The sequence below is a fragment of the Hemicordylus capensis genome, chromosome 1 (assembly GCF_027244095.1).
Source record: "Hemicordylus capensis ecotype Gifberg chromosome 1, rHemCap1.1.pri, whole genome shotgun sequence".
Classification (NCBI taxonomy): Eukaryota; Metazoa; Chordata; class Lepidosauria; order Squamata; family Cordylidae; genus Hemicordylus; species Hemicordylus capensis.
Window position 1 is genome coordinate 190,725,202 of NC_069657.1, and position 25,309 is coordinate 190,750,510.

The window sequence follows — 25,309 nt, forward strand, 5'->3', positions numbered from 1 at the left end:
GGGGAGGGGAGCATTTTACAACATAATGCCTAATTAAAGCCACGTATACTAACAAGTGCACATTCCCAGTCAGTATAATCTGAATTTAGTTTTTGCTAAACATGATTTAGTCCTTACAAATTATAAGCAGCATAGTAGATTCCAACATATTCTGTTTAGTGGGCTTCCTCGAAATGCATTTTTCTAGCAACAGAAAGATTCAATTAGACAAGCAGCATTGTGAAGGGCAACATTACATATCGCAGAGGAGGTCTGAGATACTGAGTGTTTAAACAAATCATTTTTATTTAGCTTGATGGTGAAAAAATTGTGTGTGTGAAAATCCTACTTTCAATCCACCTCCAAGGCCCACACTAATCAAGTATTATTATTATTTTGTTGTTAATATGTATTAGCTATTTGGAGTTCATTCAAGGTATTTCATTAGGTGCTTATTCATTTAAAATAAACATTCCAGACATATCAAGCTTTAACCTTTCTTGAAATGTGAATGAACGGTTTAAACGAGAAGATTAATAAAGAAAGGGATGTTCCAATTCCAAGCATGGCATGCTATGTATTTTTAAATTTGTCTATGCCAGATGCTGTCAGTCAGAACAAAAAACTGTCCAAGCAGACAATCTGTGTGTCTGAATGTTGATCATGTTGGAAAGTAAAGGGTGGGGGGAGAAGAGAGAGAGAGAGAGAGTGTGTCAAGGATTCATGGTCCTTCATCTTTGCAGTAGAGCAAACACGTCTCTCAGTATAGCGACAGACAGCTGCTTCCACTTTCTAATGTGCCCTAACTTAGATCACTGAAAGAATTGTCAGCACTCAGAGAAACACACAAAGATAACACAGCCAGCTGCCATGAAGGAGGGGAAAAACAGCACAGCTCAGAAGAAATGGGATTTGTTCCATTTGCATGATGCTGGCTCCCTTGGGCCCCTTTCTTTCAAATCCACAGCACAAAAGACAACACTTAACATATTTGCTTAAAGATGACAACCTCATGTTGATTTCATTTGGATGTAACAGTGTCAGGATTACAGATATGAGAATATATTATATCCGTAACGGAGACTGACAAATGTATCCATCAGTGGAACTGTCTGATTCATCTGCTTATACAGCCATTTTGCCATCCCAAGGGTTCCATCTAAGTAGTAACTTTGGAAGACTGAAGGTCTAATTTTATTACATCACATTTCAACCTACTAAACAATATTATTTCTAAAATAGATCATTTTTATTGGAAGTCTCCCTGATGAAAAATCCAGTAGACACCCGAGAATTTATGGAGTGTATGGGCCCTCCGAACTCAATATATTGCTGGTTTTAAGCAACTTGCTTTATAGACAGTCAAAACCTAAGCTCAAACAAACAGCAGCACAGTTTTTAAAAAATGTGTAACAAGTACCCATTTTAACATTTTGCTGTAATCCAATCAAAAAGTAATGATCACTGCAATATCCTGCAAAAGAGCACATAAATGAATATGTACTACAGTATTCTGGAATTAACCTCACCTAGTGCATAAACACTTCAATAGTGGAGGGTAACTAATCAGTGTACTCCAAAAATTTGGGGATGCTATACAAATATGACAAATAATTATATACCACTTTTCAACCAAAGTTCCCAAAGCAGTTTACATACAGAAATTAATTAATTAAACAGCTACCTGTCCCCAAAGGGCTCACAGTCTAAAAAAGAAACTAGAGTAGATTGTCTTTTGTTTTAGGAAACTCCTTAGCTCATGTCTAATGCACGTGAATGAACCTGGGCCTAAACAGGCCAGCCTCTAGCCATTACAGACACAGAACAGTTATAGAAGCCATGACCCAACACACACACACACACGTCTCTGCAGATCTCCTGTGTGTACAGTTTTATAAGTTATCTCCACCCCTTCCTGATTAAATTAAACAATTAGGCAATGGTTTCACTCCATTTCCAAATGCATTACTCTGAATTGTTTATAGGGGATCTTTCTATTCCTCCCACCTCCACCACCACGCAAAGTGACTAGGCATAATGAAATGCTGGCTGCATGTCTTTGTCCAAAGGAACTCTAAACTGCTTGTTGTTATTTGCTGGCACACAAGAACGGCACCATAATTCACTAGATTGGAGCCATTTTGTAAAATGGAGTTAACTGCTGTGCATGGAATTTCAGCCCTGGAGATGGTTACCAATCATTATTTTCAATTTATTTAGTTTCACATAAGAAAAGGTAGGTGGGAAAGGGAAGCCAGAGCAAAATGTATGACAGAGGTGTGAAAAGGTTAGTATGCTGGTTTGCAATTAAAGTAGCATTAAATAATCTAGCACGAAGGCACATCTCTTTTTAAAAGAGAGATGTTTATAGATGTACCCCACCACTGTGTGCGTGTGTGTACGCACACATACATGCATGCACACACTCGCTTATACAAACAAATGTCATTGATCAGAATCTTCAGTCCTAAAATCTGGAGCCATTCTTGTTTATAGTGGTTTGGAAATGGGCTAATAAGGTATCAAAAGCAAAGTTATGCCTCTTCATGCTTCCCATCATTGAAGCTGAAACCATTCTCTTCCATAAGTGGTTCAGTTGTCCAAGTGGAAATGGAAAGAAAGTATTTATGGACAAGTGCATATGGACAGAAATTGAGTTGCAAAGATATGGGCAGGGCAAGTATTGGAGCCTAAAATATCTGGGGATAAAGTGCAACTTATTTCTACAGTGGCCTCTTAACTGCACATACCATTTCAATTAACAGAATATTAAAATTTCTTGAGAAGAAATTCAGAAAATGAATGCTTTAGTAAGGAGCATTGTGTTCCGATTTCATTGCAGAACAAGTAAAGTAGAGTTTCAAAAAACCCTTTCTAACACTACTTACAAAACAAATGAAGCATTTCTACTTCAAGGACAAACACTCGAAAGCTTTTCTAAATTCAAAACAAAAATGCACTGTGCTACAAAAGGTGTGGCCAAACTATAATGTTTGAGAGCATCCTTAAAGCCTACGACGATCAGACTGATCATTAAGCATCTTCCCTAAAAAAAAAAAAAAATCCACATTTAATGATGTTCAAAAGGCATCTACAGAATTAATGCACTTATCAGCATACTTATTAGTATTTCATTCTGGCGAGTTGATTCATTTTATTCTGGTGCCATATTATCACTACTGCCATCAGAGGCATTCATACTTGCCTTCCTCCTAAGCAATATTAAGAGGGCCAAAAACACCCCTTGGTTCTAAGAGACTCTGCCCTTCTTCATTGCAAAAGAGTCAGAGGAAAAGCTGCAAAAACCATCTATTCAATAGGGCAGCTTAGAAAGATTAAGGGTTTGGACTTTTAGGCAAGTGTGGTATATACCATCAATCATCCAATGGTAGAAGTTTAGTGTTCTCACTGGATTATATTTCTGGATTTATTTAGCAATTAAAATACTGCCAAGGCAGTACAAGATCACAGCTCCCTGCTGGATAAGGAGAAGGATCCATCTAAGATTCTTGCCTCAACCAAGTGATCAACTAGGATCAACCAGGTGCTCCCAGGATGCTCAGGAAGGCATGATAGAGGCAGGCAGTCTACACTGCCTATCTACTCTGCTGCCCCAATGCACCCTGCTTCCCAAATATGAAGATTTCATTCTTGGCTGTTAGGCCTGTTCTCCATTAATTTGCTTTATTCCTCTCCTAAACAAGGGGCAGCCCCATTCTTCTGAAAATGAATTCCATAAGTTAATTATGCATTGCATGAAGAGTAATTTCCTCTGTTTCTCCTCAACTTGCTGGAGCACCTTCAAGCCACAGAAAATTTGAGGTAAAAACAGATACTTCAATTATAAATAATCTTCTGTTTAATTGAAATGTTAGTATTATACAGCCTCAGAGAGACTCCAGTGCTGGTTCAGAGTGGAGACTCAGGAAATAAAATGGGATGGATGTCTATGGATTGTCAAGTACTAGGGATGAATGAAACCAGATGAGGAAAAAATACTTCCCTGCTGTGACAAGATAGTCATATAGGTCGTCATCGTGTTTTAGCTTTGCCCACTCTTGGCAAGTGGCAGTCTCCCTTCATGATACAACCACCTCAATTCACTCTTCGGAGAGACTCAAGCTCTAGTCTAGTCAGACATTACTAGAACTATATGTAGGCATACAGTACCATGCAGTAAGCTTCATCTCTTGCACCGACACACTACACAACCGCTCCCACTGCTGACTAAGATAGTACTATGATACTCCAAGATACTCCATGTGACTGGAAATGCAGCATTCCCAATCATGGGAAGGATTTTCCCCCAGGGAGTCACAGTATTTGACTCTTCAGGCAAATGTTGTATTCATGGTCAGCAGGAGGCCGCGTTGCGTAGTGTATCAGCACAGGAAATGAGGCTTACTGGATGGCACTGTGATGGTGTACACTGTACAAGCTTTACAAAAAATGCCTGAAAAGGGGTTCTAAGGAATGTATAAGAGGTTCTGGAGAGCGGTGCTAAGCAAAGCCAGCGTGGTGTAGTGGTTAGAGTGCTGGACTAGGCCCGGGGAGACCTGAGTTCAAATCCCCATTCAGCCATGATACTTGCTGGGTGACTCTGGGCCAGTCATGTCTCTCTCAGCCTAACCTACTCCACAGGGGTGTTGTGAGGAGAAACCTTAGGGCTCCTTGGAGGAAGAGCGGGATATAAAATATAAAAATAAATAAAAAATAAATAAATGACTAGATTACACACATATATTCAGCCCCGGGGGGAATAATTCTTCACAATGTAAGACAATGTTGCTTAAAAGCTTTCAACTACGCCACCCCAAAAATTTACACTACCTTCTGCCACCCCACCCCCCTCCTACCTCAGTCACCAACTGTCTGTTCAACAGGGGAATGTGAAGAGATCGTTCCATGCAGTTGTGTGCAAAGACTAGATTGAGATAGAAAACCCAACATAGCTTAGAACAAAAACAGCAAAGCTAGGTATTCAACCCCTCCCAAAGCCAGGCACAGTAAAACCTAATAAAATAGCAGGTTTTTTTTCCTATCTCCTTTCTTCCCAAATCACATTGGGATGATGGACCTTCGACTCATCCCAATTCATGTTCAGATGTGAAAGAGACACCTTTAGATTGCACTTTGCTTTCTGGCACTTGTACGAATAGCCTTTGTAAGCTGAGTCCAGGCCAACCAGGAGATTTTGGGGCTGCTGGAACAAAGCACTCCAGGAAACATTATCCACAATACTGGGGGAAACCCCAGTTAGTTGCTATATAATCAGAATGGGTTGCTTGTGGAAGACTTTAAAATAACCTCTTAGTCAACAGAAATTATGTTTCCAGCCTGTTCCTCCTGTTGCCCTGTCCCACTCCAGATTTTACATTCCAATCCAATTCAACTACAGTCGAGTTATTCAGGGTATAACTTTGGCCACACCTTTTCTAAAAGGGCACAGAATTGTGCCTTTTCATGGACCAGCATCGTTCATGATGATGATGATGATAATCTCTTGGTTTAATGCATGCATATCACATTAAATTATAATTCTCATAAATTGAGAATTCTCATAATTGAGAATTCTCATAATTGAGAATTCTCATAATTGAGAATTCTCATAATTGAGAATTCTCATAATTGAGAATTCTCATAATTGAGAATTTGGTTAGCAAGCCTATCCCTTCCAAAAATTTACAGAGAGAAACAAATATACTTGAAATACATAGATGCACTCTCTGCAAATATACCCATGCCTTAAGATGTGAGGAAGTGTCAACAATGATGTCTGTTTTCAAAGAGGAATACAGTCTAGAAGCAGGGCTGGCCCTACCACAAACAAGTCCACTTCAAGCTTTGGGTTGTGGATTGGATGCCAATCCAATGGTAGCCAACCCAGTACACACACACCCCCATGGAAATCCTGTAGGGGAAGGAAGGCAATAGAGTCTTCCCTTCCTTAAAAAAAAAAGAACAACAACAAGGGAGGGAGGGAGGAATTGGGAATGTGCTTTTAATAAGAACAAAATAGAAAGAAGGAAGGAGATGTCACTTGGTTCTCTGCTTCCAGCAGCAAAGCATCATGGACCCACACTGTCTGGAAGCTATGCTAAAAATACATGTCCATATGTTACCAGATTAAGCCACAGTACCACAAATTGAAGCCACCTAAGGGCGCAGTGGGGAAATGCTTGACTAACAAGCAGAAGGTTGCCAGTTCGAATCCCCACTGGTACTATATCAGGCTGCAGTGATATAGGAAGATCCTGAAAGGCATGATCTCATACTGTGAGGGAGGAGGCAATGGTAAACCCCTCCTGTATTCTACCAAAATAAAACTACAGGGCTCTGTGGGCACCAGGAGTCAAAATTGACTTGAAGGCACACTTTACCTTTACCACACATGACATACAACACCAAATATACTGCCAGTGGCCACAAATGGAGAACCTCTCAAGTGTGGTTACAAATCAGCTGTAGGAAGGCACAACTTTCTCTCATTTTCCACTACCAGACAGATACTTTATGAATCCATTTTCCAGTCTAAGTTTGGCAATTGTATACCACATGATGGCTATATCCATTAACTCTGTTGTAGTACATTGGATACATACATTAGCAGCACGGCTATTCCAAGAATGTTTGGAGGGGAAAATCAACCTTGTGGACAGAGCATGGCAACATATTACTTCTACACCAATGTTACCAGTTCCAAGATAAACTCACAATCGCCGTGATCTACTTCCTTCCAAAGTTACTGCAACAGTGCTGGAGCTGTTGGCAACTTTAGGAACCTGCATACCCTCAGAAAAAGGCACAAAAAACATCTCCGTATTAATTCAAAATATGTAGGACTCTTAAGTCATATAGTTTTATCATCTTCAGATCTCAGTATGAAAGTGATCTAGAATGCTGTTGAAACAGTTGCTTTCAAGGAACCAGAATAATAGAATTACTGTACTCTAGAATCTAAGAGTAGTAGTAAGGGAAAACACACATTGTACCTCTGAGTTTTATCAAATTGACTTAAAGGGAATTTAATACTGCATTCCTGTATGCTATGGAGCATAGCAAAATTAACAGAATCATAGTGCTGGAAGAAATCCACTTTGCACTTTTCAGCAAAAAACCACTTTGCACTTTTCTAAACAATGTCAATGCCAATGACATTTTTTAGCATGGTATAACAGTAATGCTAGTCAGTAACAGTGTCCACATATTGCCTATGGCATGCCATAGAGGACTGGTTCACAGTTTCCAGTCCGTCCCCCACTCCACACAAATGCATAAGGCTGATGGCAGGCCAGCTGCAAGGTACTCATGTGAGCTACGCTGACAATTATGAATTATCCCACAGATGTATGAGATCATACTGCTATACAAAGAGATATAGTTATGCTGTTTAGGCTTATTCTTCCAGGTCTGAGGGGCTTTGGGCATAGTGTCATCTATTAAGACTTCTATACTGGTGTCCTGCCTCCATGTGGGTGGGCTCTGGCTGGCTTTAGTGATGTGCACGGTCCGGAGAAGTCTGGACCGGCACCGAAGGGTGGCCTTGTTTTTGGGGCGGGGAGGGCTTGCTTAGCCCTCCCGCCTCCTTGCCCCCGCCAGCGCCCGTATTTAACAGTATAGGGGCGCTGGAAACCAGCCGCCCCCCCTGTCGCCGCCGCGGCGAAATAACCCCCAAAGCCAGCCAGCCAGCCCTCCCTCCCTCCCAGCTAGCTGCCCGCCCGCCCACCCGCTCGCTCACCCGCTCACTGGATAAGAAACGAGAGGAGCTCCGCACAGAGCTCCTCTCGTTTGGAAGGCCTCCTGCAGAATGGCAGCTTGCGCGCGCGCACATGCGCGCGCCGCAAAGCACGCCGTTGTCTGGAGGCCCGGTCTACCCGCCGGGAAAGGGCCGGGTAGACCGGGCCTCCGATCGCTGGGTAGACCGGGCCTCCGATCGCCGGAGGCCCAGTCTACCCAGCGATCGGAGGCCCGGTCTACCCGGCCCTTTCCCGGCGGGTAGACCGGGCCTCCGGAGAACAGCGTGCTTTGTGGCACGCGCATGTGCGCGCGCGCAAACAGCCATTCTGCAGGAGGCCTTCCGAACGAGAGGAGCTCTGTGCGGAGCTCCTCTCGTTTCTTATCCAGTGAGCGGGTGAGCGAGCGGGTGGGCGGGCGGGCAGCTAGCTGGGAGGGAGGGAGGGCTGGCTGGCTGGCTTTGGGGGTTATTTCACCACGGCGGCGGCGAGGGGGGGGGGCGGCTGGTTTCCAGCGCCCCATACTGTTAAATACGGGCGTTGGCGGGGGCAAGGAGGCGGGAGGGCTAAGCAAGCCCTCCCGCCCTTAAAGGCATACCCCCCACCCGGACCCGGACCAGGCAGGGCCGGACCGGTCCGGCAGTTCGGCCATTCTTTGGAATGGCCGCCGGACCGGTTCGGGCACACCACTAGCTGGCTTACCATGTGGCAGCAAAAGCAGTGGCAGGCAACAGTAGCAAGAACAATTCCACCACAATGCGTCAACCATGTTATCCTTTTGGATTGCTTGAGGGAGGTGGGATTAGGTGGCACTGTTTTACAGTGGTTCCGTTCCTACCTCTCTGGTAGATTCCAGATGGTGTCACTTGGAGACTGCTGCATTGCAAAGTGAAAAATAAAAGGCTCCGTATTGTCTCCAACGCTCTTTAACATCTACATTAAACTGTTGGGAGAGATCATCAGGAGGTTTAGTGCAGGGTATTATCAATATGCTGATGACACCCAAGTTTATTTCTCCATATCAACCTCATCAGGAAATGGCATAACTTCCCAAAATTGCCTGGAAATGGGTTGGATGAGGGATAACTAACTGAAGTTTAATCCAAATAAGATGGAAGTACTGACTGTGGGTGGTTGGGACCAGAGAGATGGTTTAGATCTGCCTGTATTGGAAGGGGTTACACTCCCCCTGAAAGATCAGGTCCGTAGCTTGGGAATGTTTCTGGATCCTAAACTCTCTCTCTCTCTCTCTAGTTTCTCAGATTGAGGCAGTAGCCACGGGTGCGTCTTACCAGCTTCAGCTGATACGTCCCCTATGCCTATTTCTTGAGGTTAATTACCTTAAAACAGTGGTGCATATGCTAGTAACCTCCAGGCTTGACTGTTGTAATGCACTCTACATAGGGCTGCTTTTGTACCTAGTCCGGAAACTACATGCTACAGAATGTGGCAGCCATACTGGTCTCTGGGCCATCCCAAAGGGACCGTATAACTGCACTGGCTGCTGATAGGTTTCCAACCAAAATTAAAAGTGCTGGTTATTACCTATAAAGCCCTCGACAGCTTGGGTCAATGTTATAGGAAGGCCTCGATACTGGCGTATTTGTTATCAGTGGATTCACATGTCTGCAGTCGGGTAAAAGACACCCGACTTCAGCATATGTGGAGGGGAACACGTCAACCCCATGTATCCATGGGTCAGGATGGCTGGAAATGACCACGGATTTAATTTCCATCTGCCATTTTGTGCTTTGGAGTCTCAAAATAACTCCATTTTAAAAAAGAGAAAACACTGTTTTTCTTGCCAATTTGAGGGCATTCCGGGGCACAGCATGATTCAGAGGGAGCAGCAAAGCATGGTAGGGAGCTTCCCCCCATATTTCCCCCCCAAATTTGCCCATTTTCAGTGATTTTCTTGATGACTGGGCACCTAAAACCAGTGATTCCATAGCCCCTGATGATTCAATATTCACAGTTTCCGTATCTGGGGTTGCAGCCAAGAAGAGAACCCCTGTGAATATCGAGGTCCTCCTGTACTTAAGAGAGCATCTTCTCTGTCATGAATCCTGCCACCTATTAAGATAACTTGGAGAAGTCCAATTACAGTTGCCACTGGCTCATTTGGTGGCGACACTGGACTGGGCCTTCTCTGTGGCTGCCCTGGGACTTTGGAATATGTTCCCTGTTATTCACATGAGAGCAAATATGGAGGTTGTAGTATAACTGTGTTGAAAGATGAACTGGAAGTCACATTGATATGTAAAAAAACTAAGAAAAATAAAGTGCAAAAAACAAAGGGGAATATGTTCCCTGTTAAAATAAGGGCACCTCCTTCTCTGTTTGCTCTTAGGAAGACTCTCAAGACACACCTACTTTCTCAGGCTTTCAACTAAAATTAATTTTAAACTGTTTTTATCTCATGAGATTGTTTTAACTTTTTATTATGTGAAATTGTTTTAACTGTTTTACTCTGTTTTATATTTGCTGTGTTTTAAATTATGTACACTGCATATCAGGCGGTATATAAATATGATGATAAAATAAATTCCCTTATTGTAACATTACAGAAAAACACAATATCAAGACCATTGTGGGATAATTAAGATGGCAGCTTCAGCCTCCCAGCACTGAGGGGAATGAAAGATATGGAAAAACATTTTTTATAGAAGCAGCCCAGTGCACTTATCAGTGGTGGGCATTCCTGGGGTTTTGGGGCCGCAGAATTTGCCAAAGGGTTGTGTTTTGTGTGTGTGTGTGTTTTGTTGTTGTTGTTTTTAAAGGCTGATAGCAGGCTGGGTGTTCCTCTTTTTGTTTTGTTTTCAAAAGCTCCTGTGTTGCAGGAGCTACACTGGCTGCTGATACGTTTCTGGGCAAAATACAAGGTGCTGGTTACTACCTATAAGGCTCTAAACAGCTCAGGCCCTGGGTATTTAAGAGAATGTCTTCTCCACTATGAGCCCCACCACCTGTTAAGATCATCTGGAGAGATTTGTCTGTGGTTGTCACCAAACCATTTGGTGGCTACTCATGAATGGGCCTTCTCCATTGTTGCCCCTGGGCTTTGGAATGTGCTTCCTGTTGAAATAAGAGCCTCCCCATCTCTGGCAACTTTAAAAAAGTTACTGAAGACACATTTATTCACCCAGCCTTTTAATTAGATCTGTGGTTTTAAAATTTTAATATTGGGTTTTAAACGTTTTAAATTGTTTTAATTGTAAACCACCCAGAAATGCAAGTTTTGGGTGGTACAGAAATATTTCAATTAACTAAATAAATACAGCAACTGCAGTTTGGTAGGGGTGTGTGTGCATGCTACCCTCACACGGAAGTCATTCCTTCAATGACAATCCTGTTATTATTAAACCTATTTATATACCTTTTTAACAACAAAAAAGTGTTTTACATAGGAAGAGGAATGAGAAGATGGCTCCCTGTCCCAAAAGGGACCACAATTCAAGAAGAAACACAAAGGAGATAGCTGCAACAGCCACAGAGAGATGCTATGCTGGGTTTAAATAGGGAAAGCTTCTCTCCTCCTGCTAATTATAAGAGAGCTACCATATTAAAAATGCCTCGTTGTCTAGTTAGCAGGGATGAGAGAATAGCATTTCCTCTACAAACAAAAAGTTGTGGCCTTAGCACTTGAGAAAACATGGTACTGTATTACAGCACCAGAAGTGCTACACTGGGAAACTGCTCTGGAATGCCCTTTGCAAATAAGTATACGAAACTGGCATAGCATGGTGGTTAAGAGTATTTGTGGGCAGTCTCCCAACTTCCTGAAAATCTCCCCCTGAAGCAGATTGCAGAGCCTCCTGTGCAGGCTATTCCACTACATACGTGGATACTCTAAGGCTCTATTGGTCATGGCTACTGACATTGATAAAGCCACAGGGAAGACAGTTTTCAAATGAAAAAGCAACTGCCGTCACATGGAAGCAATTTTTATTAGCTTCTATACAGAGAGAACATAGGAAGCTGCCATATACTGAGTCAAACCATTGGTCTATCTATCTCAGTATTGTCTTCACAGACTGGCAGCAGCTTCTCCAAGGTTGCAGGCTGGAATCTCTCTCAGCCCTATCTTGGAGATGCCAGGGAGGGAACTTGGAACCTTCTGCTCTTCCCAGAGCGGCTTCATCCCCTGAGGGGAATATCTTGCAGTGCTCACACATCAAGTCTCCCATTCAGATGCAACCAGGATGGACCCTGCTTAGCTAAGGGGACAAGTCATACTTGCTACCACAAGACCAGCTCTCCTATACTTCTATACTTTTTTTTCTTGTGATCAATCTGAATCTACTTCCCTGTAGCTTGAGCCTACTGTTCCTTACTCTGTTCTAAGTGGATGGTAGACAGCTGCCATTGCTACCCCACATTGCATATTTGGGAGAAACATATCAGAAAACCATCAACATATCCACTTAAATGTACTTTTCATAGGTTATATTCAATTCCTTCCCAATTAGTGGGCCATTCAGATGCAACATGAACCTTGGCAAAACCTCCCCAAGTGTTGAGAATGAACACTCTCCTCTCCATGCATGAGGCTTGGAAGAGCAATACTGCCAATTACTCGCAGGCTGAAAGCCATCTTCCAGATATGTGACCTTTCCATGTGCAGAGACAGCTTTCAAGGAGGCAATATCCCAACAAGCATCAGGAGATGGTACAAACCTGTGAATGGTTTGCACCACTCTCCCATATATTTGAGTTGTCTATAGGACAGAGAGCCCTGGCCTCTATATTTAGTATTGCATCCATACCTTCGTTTCCTCGATTGAATTGACTGTCCTCAACACTGAGCTGGCTGATGGATCTTATTCACTAATCAGGAGACTGATCTATTGTAAGTCACTCTCTTCAATTCTCCATATCGCCTTTGCATGTGCTCTTGTCTTTCTGAGCATGCTTCAGCCTTCTTTCTTTTGCCTTGAAGCTGCTGTGTCCCCTTTTGTTCCTGGAGGCCTGTCCCTGAAGTCACATTAGATCATTAATATTCTTCTCCATTAGGGGCCTTACTGCACTTATGATGCCTCAATTTCCTGCCTGCATATGCAGACAATCCCTCATTCTCCTATGCTGCCCCAAAAGCTAAATTTGCAGGAAGAAGAAGAGTACTAATATTTGGCCCAGGAAACAAGGTTGTCCCCAACTCTGCCCTTCAGTTTTGGGACAGTGTACAAACTGATCTGCTGAATCTTTCTTTGTAAGTGGATTGGATGGAGTAGACTGAAAATGTGAAGTGAATTGTTCCAATGCCCATCAATTGGGAGGTAGGGAAAGTGAACAAGTTGGCAGCATGAGCTGCTTATTTGGAGCTACAATTAGGTAGGTACATCAGATATCCTACAAAAGGGACACATTTGGAGCTTGGTACTATACGAGGAAGATATGTACAGCTGGAAGGTACTATATGGCAAATTCAGCTTGTTATTGATTTACCATCATGGCTATATGTCAGAAAATCTTGCTTAAGCTTCCCCTGCAAAGACTCAATTTGGTTCAATGTCTTGAAGATAGATAAGAGAGCTAGTTGCCAAAAGGAATTAAATGTGCCTCTATAAACTACATTCTAAGTGGCTAAACTGGACCAAAGTATTTCTCTAAGCTTTAACATGCATCCTTAGACTCTCCCTTATTTAAGTGAGTGAAACTGTGTTCTCCTCTATTGCTAAAGTTTCTTTCTTGCTAAATCAAAGTATGTGCACAGTACACTTATATAAGCATACTTACATGTACATACATACAGGTATCTGTACCTTGAATTTCTTTTTGTGTGAATAACTGGACCTGCTTTGATTTTAAAAGTGAAATGGGTACAGTTCCCTCAAATGCATGGTACAGATAGGAACTGCACTGCTGTTCAACAGAATGTGTGAATAACTGGTAAATAACTGTACCTATGTACACTGTTCACTTGGCTGTGTGAATGCTGAACAATGTCTGAATGGGGCTTAAATGGAACTGACTCTCAAAGTACATGTATTTATTTCAAACCTTTGGCAGCCTGATCCTATGCATGTTTACTCATAAACAAGACCAACCAAGTTCAGTGGAACATATTACATAGGACTAGAATATTATTAAGACATTCATTCTGCCCTGTCCCAAAGACTACATTGCAAGTTGAAGGCCTAGTTTGCTTATCACATTTTCTCTCTCTCTCTCTCTCTCTCTCTCTCTCTCTCTCTCTCTCTCTCTCTCTATATATATATATACACCCCTCATTCAGATTTAGTTAATAAGAAGCAAGACAGCACCAGGAATGATTTCTCCAGAACTGTTCTAATTCAATTAAAATCAGAGTAACTTCTAAGCTTGGGCTGAAGCACAAGATATCCAGCATGAATCCTTTTGAGAGTCCCACTTTGAGACAAGGGCACTCAAGATTTCTTTAATAAGTCCATTAGGAACCCCAAAGCCAAGAGGGAATAGCCTCATTACAGTCACTGCACGAGGTTACACAAGGCCGAGCTAAAAGCCCCAATCTCTCTCACACACATGCAAACACCAATTATGCTTCACAAGTGCTATCAAAGTGGGGACTATGGCATTACAATGAATATCACACAAGTTCGACTGAGCTGCTGCATGTAGATGTGGAAGAATGGATCAAGTGTGTCAGAACTACCTCACAGGGTTGTTGTGATGAAAACATGGGAAAACTCTGAGCTTCCTGGAGAAAAGGCAGAATACAGACCTGATAGAGAAAACAGGCAGTTTGGAACAATAGGTCCAGCATTATACTGCCAGAGATTACTTCAGCAACAATGTGTCCTTATTAGGATGAACACCATCGTACATTCTGTTCTTCCCTAGAGGAAAGAGTTTTTAGCAGCTAGAAAAACTTACATTTTAGATGAACATTTTTAATTTCAAGAGCTACATCCATTCCAGAGTCTGCTGGACCACTGGAATGCCCTCTAGGGGATGGGAGGCTGCCTAATTAACTTTCTGGCCCTTCATGCTATATTAATAGATCCTTTCTGCCTAGCTCCCACTTTCCAGTCTATGTTCTCCACTGAGCGCTAGTAGTGTATACAAAAAAATAGCTGTTTAAAACAAATAAAAAAGGGAGAACTCACAGGAGTATGTACATTATAAAATTCCCTGCCAAAATCTTTTACAGGTGGACTTCTGTATTCATGGTGGTTCCGTTTTCTGCAATTACCACAGATAGTGAAACCACAAATACAGAGCCATTAAGTTTATGGGATAATAGGGTTTAGGTTCCTGGAGGCCCGAAACACTTATACAAAACAGTGGGAAACGGTCAAAAGGGGCAATATACACTAACCTACCAGGCTCCATGGGCCTCCAGTGATCCAGCAATGACCCCAAGAAGTCCAAATTCATCCTCTCTTATTTTGCAGAAAAAATTGTGGGTTTTTTTAACTAAAGAAGCCACAAAAAGGCTCCGTTTGACAAACTGGTAACCAGAAATGACCTCCAAGGTCACTTTCAGCCACCCCCTGACCTGCGGATTAAACAATTTTTCACCTCCCCCCCACCATGTATGCCAAGGTCATGTATCAGTGTCCCGACTGCAGATATGCGAAACCACAGTGCTGGATCCACAGGTAACAAGGTTTGGCTATGCACCCAAAAGAGCTGGATTCTGGAACTTCCATAATGTTTATATGCAAGTTGCATGAGTCAACCTTTCTGACATAACATTTGGGTTACAATTTGGGCCAGTTCAAAATCGATGAACACAGCCAGCTTATGGGTTGAGGGCAGGGACGTGGCAAGAAAGCTCCTGCCCTGACATCACTAAAAAATGTACTAATATGCTTTAAAGCTTTTGAACACCCCCTCATCAGTGTTCCCTCTAACAGGGATTCCCAGATGTTGTTGACTACAACTCCCAGAATCCCCAGCTGCAATGGCTTTTGCTTGGGGATTCGGGGAGTTATAGTCAACTATATCTGGGAATCCCTGTTAGAGGGAACACTGCCCCTCATGTGATTAAAGGACATTCAGGCATGTTGGGATGTCATTTGGTGATGACAGGGTGGGTGCGTTCTCACCACATCCCCACCCTCAGTTTGCCAGGGAGCCAGTTTGCTCATCCAAACTGGCTCCCTGACAGGCCTGTAACCAGCCTTTAAAAAAAAAAATGGAGCGGGGAAGGCGGGGACTGCAGAAGTCAGGGGAGGCAGGTTATAAAATATTCAGTGAAAACAGTCAGTGAGGCTGGGGAGGAAAGATAATTTTCTGTTGTGGCATGTATACACCATGCCACCAGCTGGCTATGGGCCTGCTCCCCGACACAGAATGTGCCTATTGAACCTAGCATAGCATCTCTCCCAGTGACTGTGGAGTCTTCCCTTTTGTATCCTTCTAGGCTGGGAGTCAATTTGGGACAGGGAAACACCTCATTTCTTTTACTATGGAAAACTTTTGGGAACTCTTTTGTTGAAAAACAAATATATTCTAAATAATAATATTGATGAAATTTATTTATTTATTTATTGCATTTATATACTGCCGTACACAAAACCTCAGGGCAGTTTACAATCCAATATTTACAGATATTGATTTGTTTTGCATAATTTAATCTATGTAGGACACAAACTCCACTGCTAGAAACCTACTACACTTCCCTTCTCCGTCTTCCGAAGTGTGTGTGTGTGTGTGTGTGTGTGTGTGTGTGTGTGTATATATATATATATATATATATATATATATATATATATATAATCAGATTTGTTTAATATTTTTTTCCCCACTTAATATTTTAATTGTATCTTTTTTACCGTTAAATTTTTTTTTTGCTGTAAACCGCCTTGGGATTGTTTTAATGAAAGGCGGTATATAAATTTAACAATAAAAAAATAAATAAATAAATATGGGCATGTATTTATGCCCTCCTTCTCTCTGTACCAATATTTCCTAGCCCGTGTGCTAGAGAACACTTGCTAGTTTGCCACACTGACTCATCTCATACACTGGGAAGGATGCATCCCTTCTGATGCATAAAAGAGCAAATCAGCTCCAAAAGCAGGGCATTTCAATTCCAGACTTTTGGAGCCACTTGTTCCCTTAGGACTCTGTATGCAGCAACAATGCATGTGAAAATAAATCAATGCATGCTGTCTCTCTTTTGAGGGGGACAGCATACCTCCACCTTTTGTAATGTACTATACTACAGATATTAATGTAACACTTTTCAAAGTTTTCAAAGCAGTTTACGTAGAAAAATAAAGATGCTTCCCTGTCCCAAAAGGGCTCACAGTCTAAAAAGAAACATGGCAGACACCAGCAATAGCCACTGGAAGGATGCTGTGCTAGGATTGGATAGGGGTAATTATAAATATAAGAAAACACACACTTCAAGTGCCTCAGACCGAAAAAGTTGGAAACACAGCTCAGCAATTCAGGTAGCTGAAAAATGCAATACCAATACATGTTGAAGCCTGTTGATAACATCTGAATGGCTGGAACGAAGGCAGTTACCCAACTAAAGAAATCCTAGTTGATTAGTAAATTGATCAAATTTGCATGCACTTGCATATAAGTAAATAAGAGTTCTGAAGCAAGCAGTACTCTGTTTTGAGATGATGCAAGTCATAGCAAACATCAATTCAGATAAGCATTCCTTTCTGTTCTTAGAGAAAGAAGGGAAATGCCTCTGAAGTTTGCCATCTGCAGTTTTGTTTTTGTAAACACATTTATGTCTTCCAATGAAGCATTTAAAAAACACCTTAATGGATTAATAAGGTTTCCCCCACTTAAGCATAGCATCTCTAGCTAGAACCTTCTAGAGATTTTCTCAGGAATGAATATTCCTGAATACTCAGCTGAATATAGGACTTCAGCCTTAGCAAGTTGAATCAGAACACTACTATGCATTTTCTCCAATGGTTCATGTGGTCCAGCTCATACATGTACAGCTGCAGCATAATGGGTATGTATTTTAAGTGTAACAAACAGAGCTTTAAAGGATTTATACTGAATTTATGCCACTTTTTAATCCCATCAGTATGCAACAAAACCAGCTATATAGTAGTAGAACACAAATTAGGAAAGATCAGGCAGATTTCCTTGTTATCTAAAGGCATCAATTAACCCTGTGAAAGCCTACGTGTAATACTGCACACTACCTTAAACAGCAGCATAGTTATTGGACACCACTAATAAATACTCCGATGGGCATTTGTTTGCTCTATAGGAAATTAGAAGGTATGTTTTTACCAACAGCACCATCTCCCACAAGTACCTACTACAGTGCTATCTCCTCGGGTCTAATATTAAGCTCAAAGAGCTCCACCGGATGTTAGCAGTTCCTGCTACCTTAAACCTGGAGTGGGCTGTAGCCTGGGCTTAAGTGAAGTAGCTCTTTAGGCTTTTGAGCCTGCTTCTCCTTCCCTTCCCACTAATACTGCAGATCTGATTGGCTGGCTGAGGGCTTCACCATGCCGTTTTTGCACACATTCTGTGTATGCATGCAGGATTAATTTTACTTTATCAAATTTCTCCCCGGTTCCTCCCCTACACGAAGCAATGTCTCTTGTTCCTGTCCTGTCCTGCAGCCAAGTTCTCCTGGAATTCAGGAGTTTGAATATTCAAAGTCATCCTAAAGATTTTTTTTTTTTAACATGCTGTCAGTTTGCAACTTCCTCTGCCTCCACAAGCAGTCATTTTGGTCCTCGGCGCTCGCTCATCTCCCCCCAGATGCTATTTTGTGCTAGGAGCTCCCAAAGCTCAGAGGGTGGGGGAGCAGCTCACAAGGGGAGGGGGTCAGAGCAGCTCACAGAAGCCTTAAGTCTGCCCAACTCTATCTTAAGCAATACTACTAAAAGTACTGGAGCACATCAGCCTATTTATTCACAACAGTCATTATTAATTTGTTTTTGTTTTTTTAAGTATAATTTCTTCCAGTCACTTTCTACTCAGCATCAGAACACATTCTGTCATAATTTAAAACAGAGTCAGCTATATTCTACACCTCAGGGTAAGTAACAAGTAACACCCAAGGGCACTTTTGCGTGTGCCAGCCCAATTTGCAATCAGAGGACAGAAAAGAATTCTCAGAATCAGAGTTTTCAATGTGTACTTGTCCGGTGGGGGCCCCCGCCTGCCTTGCCGGCTCCGTTTCCTCGGCAGCCAAGGCTAGGGAGGCCCCGGGTGGGGCAGGCGGCCAGGCAGAGCAGCCCAACGAGCGGCCAGCCAAAACACTGCAAGACCAAGGAGCCGGGCTAGAGGGGCCAGGGGAAGGGCAGGGCAAGTGAGGGAGAAGGCAGCAGAAGACAGAGGCACAGCTGAGGGGGATACGGGTGAGAGCAGCCTGATATGGCAGGGTGGAGGTCCAATTAGTGGGAACATGGGATGCATCAGTTGTCAGGAGGAATTTAAGAGAGGCTTGGCCAGTGATGAGGGGCAGTGGGAGGGTGAGTGGTGGAGGCCTCCGGATAGAGACCACCACAGCGACCCCAAGGAGCCTGGAGGAGGGGGGCTCGGGTGAACCAAACCCCCTCCCCTCAAAAACTCCCCAGGCCCTGCCTGGGGGAGGTGAAAGGGAGAGGTAAAACAAGAACACGGCCATGGAGAGACCAGTGTCATGACAGTACTTTAAAAGAGTACGTATCTATCTCTCATAGTTACAAAATAGAACTGCAAAAAGCCACTGAAATAAATTAAAGTCCTGACATTTAAATTATGCTTTTGATTTCTCATTGTTTGTTTCAAATGTGTTTCATCTGAGAGTGTAATCTATAAAATTATTTAGAACAGAACAGAAAATTCAGATGCCCATATGATGTGACTGCTTAAAAACGGTTTTTAAAGCCTGTACACATTGCTTCTCTGTAAATGCTCATGAACCTCAACTACATATATGGCACAGCCTGATGCACCATTATAAACATCATCTGCACTGCCCAAAGCTGAGTTGCATTTGGGCTAGTACTGGATACTCAGTATTCAGTACTGGATAGCTCTGGGCAAATGCCCATTATAAAAAGGAAGCATATAGCTTTTTCCAATTGAAAGACATGAGGGGAATTCATACAAAATGTGGATGTGCAGCCTGTAGCTGTCACAGGTAATGTTTACTTGTGCTTTGTTGGGAAAGGGTAAAAGTGAGTAAAATAAAGGGGGCTATTTCAAGCCAGTTTTCCTTTTCTCCTTAAATTTAGCAACTTATTTCCATCAGTGGGGGAGCAAGTCAAATCTGCCCTCCAAAACCATTTAACACCCCGCTCACAGCACAAAATGAGTGTTTTATCAGCAACAATCAATACATATTTGTACAACTGCAACATACTCTTCTGTTCAAATATTTGCAGGGATAATTAATTGACAAACAGTAATTAGGCTCAGCTCCCAGATGCGTACCCTTTGTATAGCTTGCCCTCTACAAATCTGACCACTTAACATTACTTCACATGGCATTTGTTTGGTGTCTGAATGTGTTATCCCAGATGAAGATAAGGGTTCATAAGGGCTGGCGATTCAAAAGATGTCTAAGAGACTCTCTCCTGTTTTTAGGTACAAAGCAAAAAGAGTTTACCAGTGCACCTGTGCATCAACACGCTTGGTTTTGGCTAAAAGCAGTAGCTGTATCAATGTTTCTGGTTATGGCCAGCAATTTTCCTCTGTACAGATTTGTCTTCAGGAGCACACACAGAAAACAGGCTTCTGCCAAGCCCATTTGGAAATAAAGTTGCAGAGTGTAGAGTGACATTGCAATGGGCAGCAAGATTGCCAGCTTACACTTGCGTTTTTGAGATTCAACATGGAAAACAGCACCTCCACCTTTAATATACTGATTGTTGCAGGTAATGCAGTTTTTCCCATCTTGGTGCTACAGTAGGAAGGAAAAACTACAACTACTAAAGCATGTCCTTCAGCAAAGCTATTAAAAGCAAAATGGCCCCACCCAGTATGGAATTTGGCAACTCTGTATCCTCATGCTATTGCAGCTGCACACCACCGTAGAGGTCTATTGAATAAGTCTATCAATATTCCCATGTTGAGGTTCCAAACCTACGTGCACTTCCTTGAAAATAAGCCCCACTGAACTCAAGTAAACAGGCATAAGATTGGGCAGTAAATGATACGTGTGAAGCGCAAGCCTTTGAAACTCTAGGTTTAAACAAAAAAAGGGGAGGGGACAAAAAGAGTCATAAAGCACCTTTAAAACTATACCTTTAGTCATGCAATTGTGCGGCTGCAACATACAGCACAGAAGCAATACCACAGCTTCAGCTAGCTGAAATTGGTCTCAATGTGTCATTACTAAGGTTTATTATTTGTAAGTACAACATAGACTAATTAAGGAATTGCATCCTAAAGTGTTTAGAAATAGAAAAAAAGTATAATCACTTGCATATGTGTATAATTGCCTGTAAAATGATTGCAAAACAAGGTACTTTCTAAAACCAGATAATAAAATCTATTTTCTCCATAGGTGCAAATTTCAATATAGAAACCAGTGTGGTATATTTTAATTCATTAGCCATTTATATTAATATTATTATTGGAAGCTTATGATTCTAGACTTCCTAACTTTAAAATAATTGGAAACCAACAAAGAAGTATAATGCCTGTAATTATCTGAACAGAAGAAAAAGGACAAAAGATAGAAAGCAAGTTGCTCCCATTTGAGAAATGCCATCGTTTTGTTAAGATGTTTTAAGTACACAGATGAAAGCCACAATTTGGCCCTTGAATTCTTCTACAAATACAAATAGTCTCATTGACTGCTATTCACCATATTTCAATTTGACCAAGTTTCCCCCGTTCTGCATTATATCCTACACACCCAAATTCTTGCTTACACTATTTAGACATTACATTGTACATAAGTACAGCTGACTGTATACAATCAATCATCTTTATTACAGCCATAGACCATCAAAAAGAACAATAGATAATACATCTGAGTAGGATACATACAATAATACTTAAAGTAAAATATTCAAGATTAAGGTGAAGCAAAGTCTAGAAACTAAGAAGCAAAACTTAGCTACATTATAAGTGACCTGAAATTTCTTATCTGCTAAAAGAAACGGTAAATAAAATACATCAGGATGACCAGGGAAATTCAATAAAATAGGCAAAGTCAAATTATTACACAAATCAGAATAAAATCTACAATAAAGAAGCCTGCGAGTTATCGTTTCTGGTTCTTCAGAGCCACAAGGACACAAACATTGGGCAGTAGGAATTTTACAGTGTCTGCCCTCTAGTAACTCTGAAGGAAGGACATTAAATCAAGCCCTAGAAAACGCCCAGAGATATTTCAAATATGTCAGTGAGCGCAGATAGGACGCCATTACTGTTCTACCACCATATCTTAGCGTCCTACATGAGTTGAGACTCAAACTCAAATTAAACTGCAATCCTATGTCTAAAAAGCATTTTGTGATTATTTCTTTGGCCTTCTTGCTGTTTAATGTGCTCAAGGTATCCAGAAATAGACTACAGTCAAGCAATTTTTTGAACAATACATTTCTGCTAACTAGAATGAAAATTATCTTTCAAAATAAGAGGGACCAAACCTACAGGAGTATGATTCAATCTATGCAACAAACAGCTACAGCCATGCATATTCTCGTATCTACCCAAGTGAGACCCACCTCCATCCTGAATGCAACATCCTGAATGCACACCTAGCAGTAATAAAATATTTTTAAAATCTAGATTGAACTCTCTCAAGTGGCCCAATGTTGACATATGGGCCTAATGATGCCCCACATCATAGCCGCACCAGCAATTTTGCCTGTAAAAGCTTAATGGATGCAGGAACAAAACTGTTTTCTTGCCTATGGTGAAACCCTGGGATAGCTGATTCACTCCTTTGGGAAAGGTCAAGATACATATTTAGCATGGGCAGTCCTCTCTTCATTGGCCTGAAATACGACACCAAGATATTTAAAACAGTTAACCTGTTCAATAGCATGATTAATCTATGATGCAATTATGAGTCTCTGGTCTATTGGAACAAACCATTATTTGGGTGGCAGGGGGTTTATAATCACCAAGTGGTCCTCTTTACAGTGTTGGGCCAACTGATTGTATACATTTTTTGTGTGAATGACCGTACATGCACTCATTTTAAAAGTAAACCTGGGAACAGGTCCCCTCAAATGCAGGGCACAGACAGGAACTATGACACTAGAATGCTGGACTAGGACTGGGGAGACCCGAGTTCAAATCCCCATTCAGCCATGATACTTGCTGCGTGACTCTGGGCCAATCACTTCTCTCTCAGCCCAACCTACTTCACAGGGTTGTTGTGAGGAGAAACTTAACTATGTACACCACTATGGGCTCCTTGGAGGAAGAGCAGAATATAAATGTAAATAAATAAATGTATACACTGTACACAGATGGCACATGGGTTGAAGATAGCGTGTCAGAGCTACTGGTGAAATCTGATAGGCTACCTTATAGAAGTGAACAGGGAACAGGCCACAGCAGCTCTTGATTAACAGGGTTCAGGGTTGGCTTATATGACCAGGAGCTGAGGGAAGCATGCAAGGAAAGAGAAATGTGACCAAGGCTCATTTAGTCAATGTGAATACAAAAATATTTCAGTCCTCAATCACATTTGCCGAGTAGGTATCAGTTCGCACAGAAACCGCTCTCAACTCTGAGAATACTTCTATAGCAGGGATAGGCAGCATGTGGTTCTCCAGATGCTGCTTAACTACAACCCCCATCACCCCCAGCCAGAATTTATTACAACTGAGGATGATTGGACTTGTGGTTCAGCAACATCTGGAGAGCCACACATTGCCTACTCGTGTTCAAGAGCCACCAAGAACATGAGGCTATAGGACTGCCCTTATTTCTGTCACAACAAAGCTGCAGGGAACACAGCGCACAAAGTGCTCGATCTAGCCCCTCCCCATGCATGTTATTCCAGATGTGCAGCTCTCCATGCATAAAAGGGCAGCCAATGGGGCAGAGAAGGGCAGTCAGTGGCAAGGATCCCCATATGAGGAACAGCATATGGGAAGGATGCAGCAGAGAAGGATTATTGTCACGAGAAGGATTGTCAGAGAAGGATTATTGAACAGCATATGGGAAGGATGCAGCATTATTGTCCTACCACCCCATTCATCCCATGTAAAACAACATTAACTGAAATCCAGTTGGGAAATCCTAGGAGGCATACATTCTGGTCATGGTATTTGCACTGATACACTTCAGTCTAGGTTATCAAGAATTACTTTACCGCAAAGCCCACTGGCACAACCTTGGGGGTTTTCAGGTGGTAGTGCCCCATCTACTATATGAAACTAAAAATCAGCCAAATTTTAAAACCTTCCCTGAAGAAGGTCAATACAAATAGCAAACACAAGCACCGTCACACATCTGAACACCTCCGACTGAAAGCTACATGAGTTATAAGTGCTCTCCACTCTCTGGCTTTAAACAGAGATAATGAGCCAGTTAAATCCAAGCATTATGGCAGTATAGGAATTTAGCAGGATTGATGAAAGAATAACAAAGGAAAAGCAGGAGAAAGCTTACACAGTATATACTTTGCACAAACCACTGCATGGCATATAATTAGCAACAGTTCAAAGTAATGGGGTTAATGAAACAAAGATCACAAGATGTTTCTTGTTCTTTCGTTTCTTCATTAGCCGTTTCAAATATAGATTTGCTTCAATAAGTTTCTATGCTCAGATCACTTACTCTGGAGTAATCCCAATGATGTTGATAGGTTGACATCTATGCCAGAGTCAAAACTCTGGATTTTTTTTTTTAATGCAGCTTTAAATCTAAAAATCTAACTTCAGTATTTTGAAGGCAATTATGCACCAATACTCTTGATTGTGAAAAAGCATTTCTCTTCTTCTTGCCATTAAGATATATTTTGTGGAATTGAATAGTACTAATATTCTTAATAGAATTCACATATTAAGAGTGCTACTTGCCTTGTTGTTGTTGTTTTCCCCTTTTGCTACCAACCACAGTCCAATTTGGAAATGTCCTACACAGCCTTCAGTTTTGTACTCCATTGTCACTCAACATTTTCTTTTTATAAAAGCCCCCTCACCCCCCAAAAAATGCCTTTAACGAATCATAGGGTTACCACCTTTTTCTTGCCCTGCATCTGTGTTTTTAATCTAGCTTTTCCTCACAGGGAGAAAAAATAATCAGGAAGGATTTACGTGGTAGATCTCTGCATGTCAGACTGCTGTTAAAAGGAACAGGGCAGGTAGTAGGATGGAAACCCCAACAGCCCACTTCTTTGCATGTTTACTCAGAAAAAAACCCCACCAAGTTCACTGGAACTTACTTGGGAATAAAGTGAGCATAGTACTGTAGCAGAAGGTTCCCAGTTTGGGGACTTAAATCTCCGACTTCAGCCTACCAGCAGGACTACAGTCCAAGGCTGTGATCCTATATACACTTACTCAAAGGTAAGTCCAATTGGAGTACTCTAGGACTTTTTTCTGAGAAAACATGCTCAGGTTGGAAGTGTGCATGTCTTTGTACAAATGTATTATTTACCTTGGACACATAAATTCATTAAAATGCCTGTTAAAAACCTAAGCTACTATGTTCAGTTTAAAAAAAAATCTGTATTCATTTGTGGAGATAAAGGTGGAAGATGCAATATCTCCATA

General features: G+C 41.8%; 1 protein-coding gene across 6 annotated transcripts in view; it reads right to left on the bottom strand.

Annotated features, from left to right (window-relative positions):
- The window catches only part of FIGN (fidgetin, microtubule severing factor), a 178,491-nt gene that overhangs the window by 144,199 nt on the left and 8,983 nt on the right, over positions 1-25,309 (bottom strand). For 2 of the 6 annotated variants that reach the window (XR_008309893.1, XM_053262026.1), the window contains exon 1: positions 118-236. The exons of the other annotated variants lie outside the window; for them this stretch is intronic. Coding sequence is in view for 1 of the 2 variants with exons in the window: in XM_053262026.1 (XP_053118001.1) it covers positions 118-148 (31 nt within the window). In the remaining variant the exon portion in view is untranslated. Of the gene's footprint in view, positions 1-117; positions 237-25,309 lie in introns of those variants that run through there. 6 annotated transcript variants of the gene reach the window in all.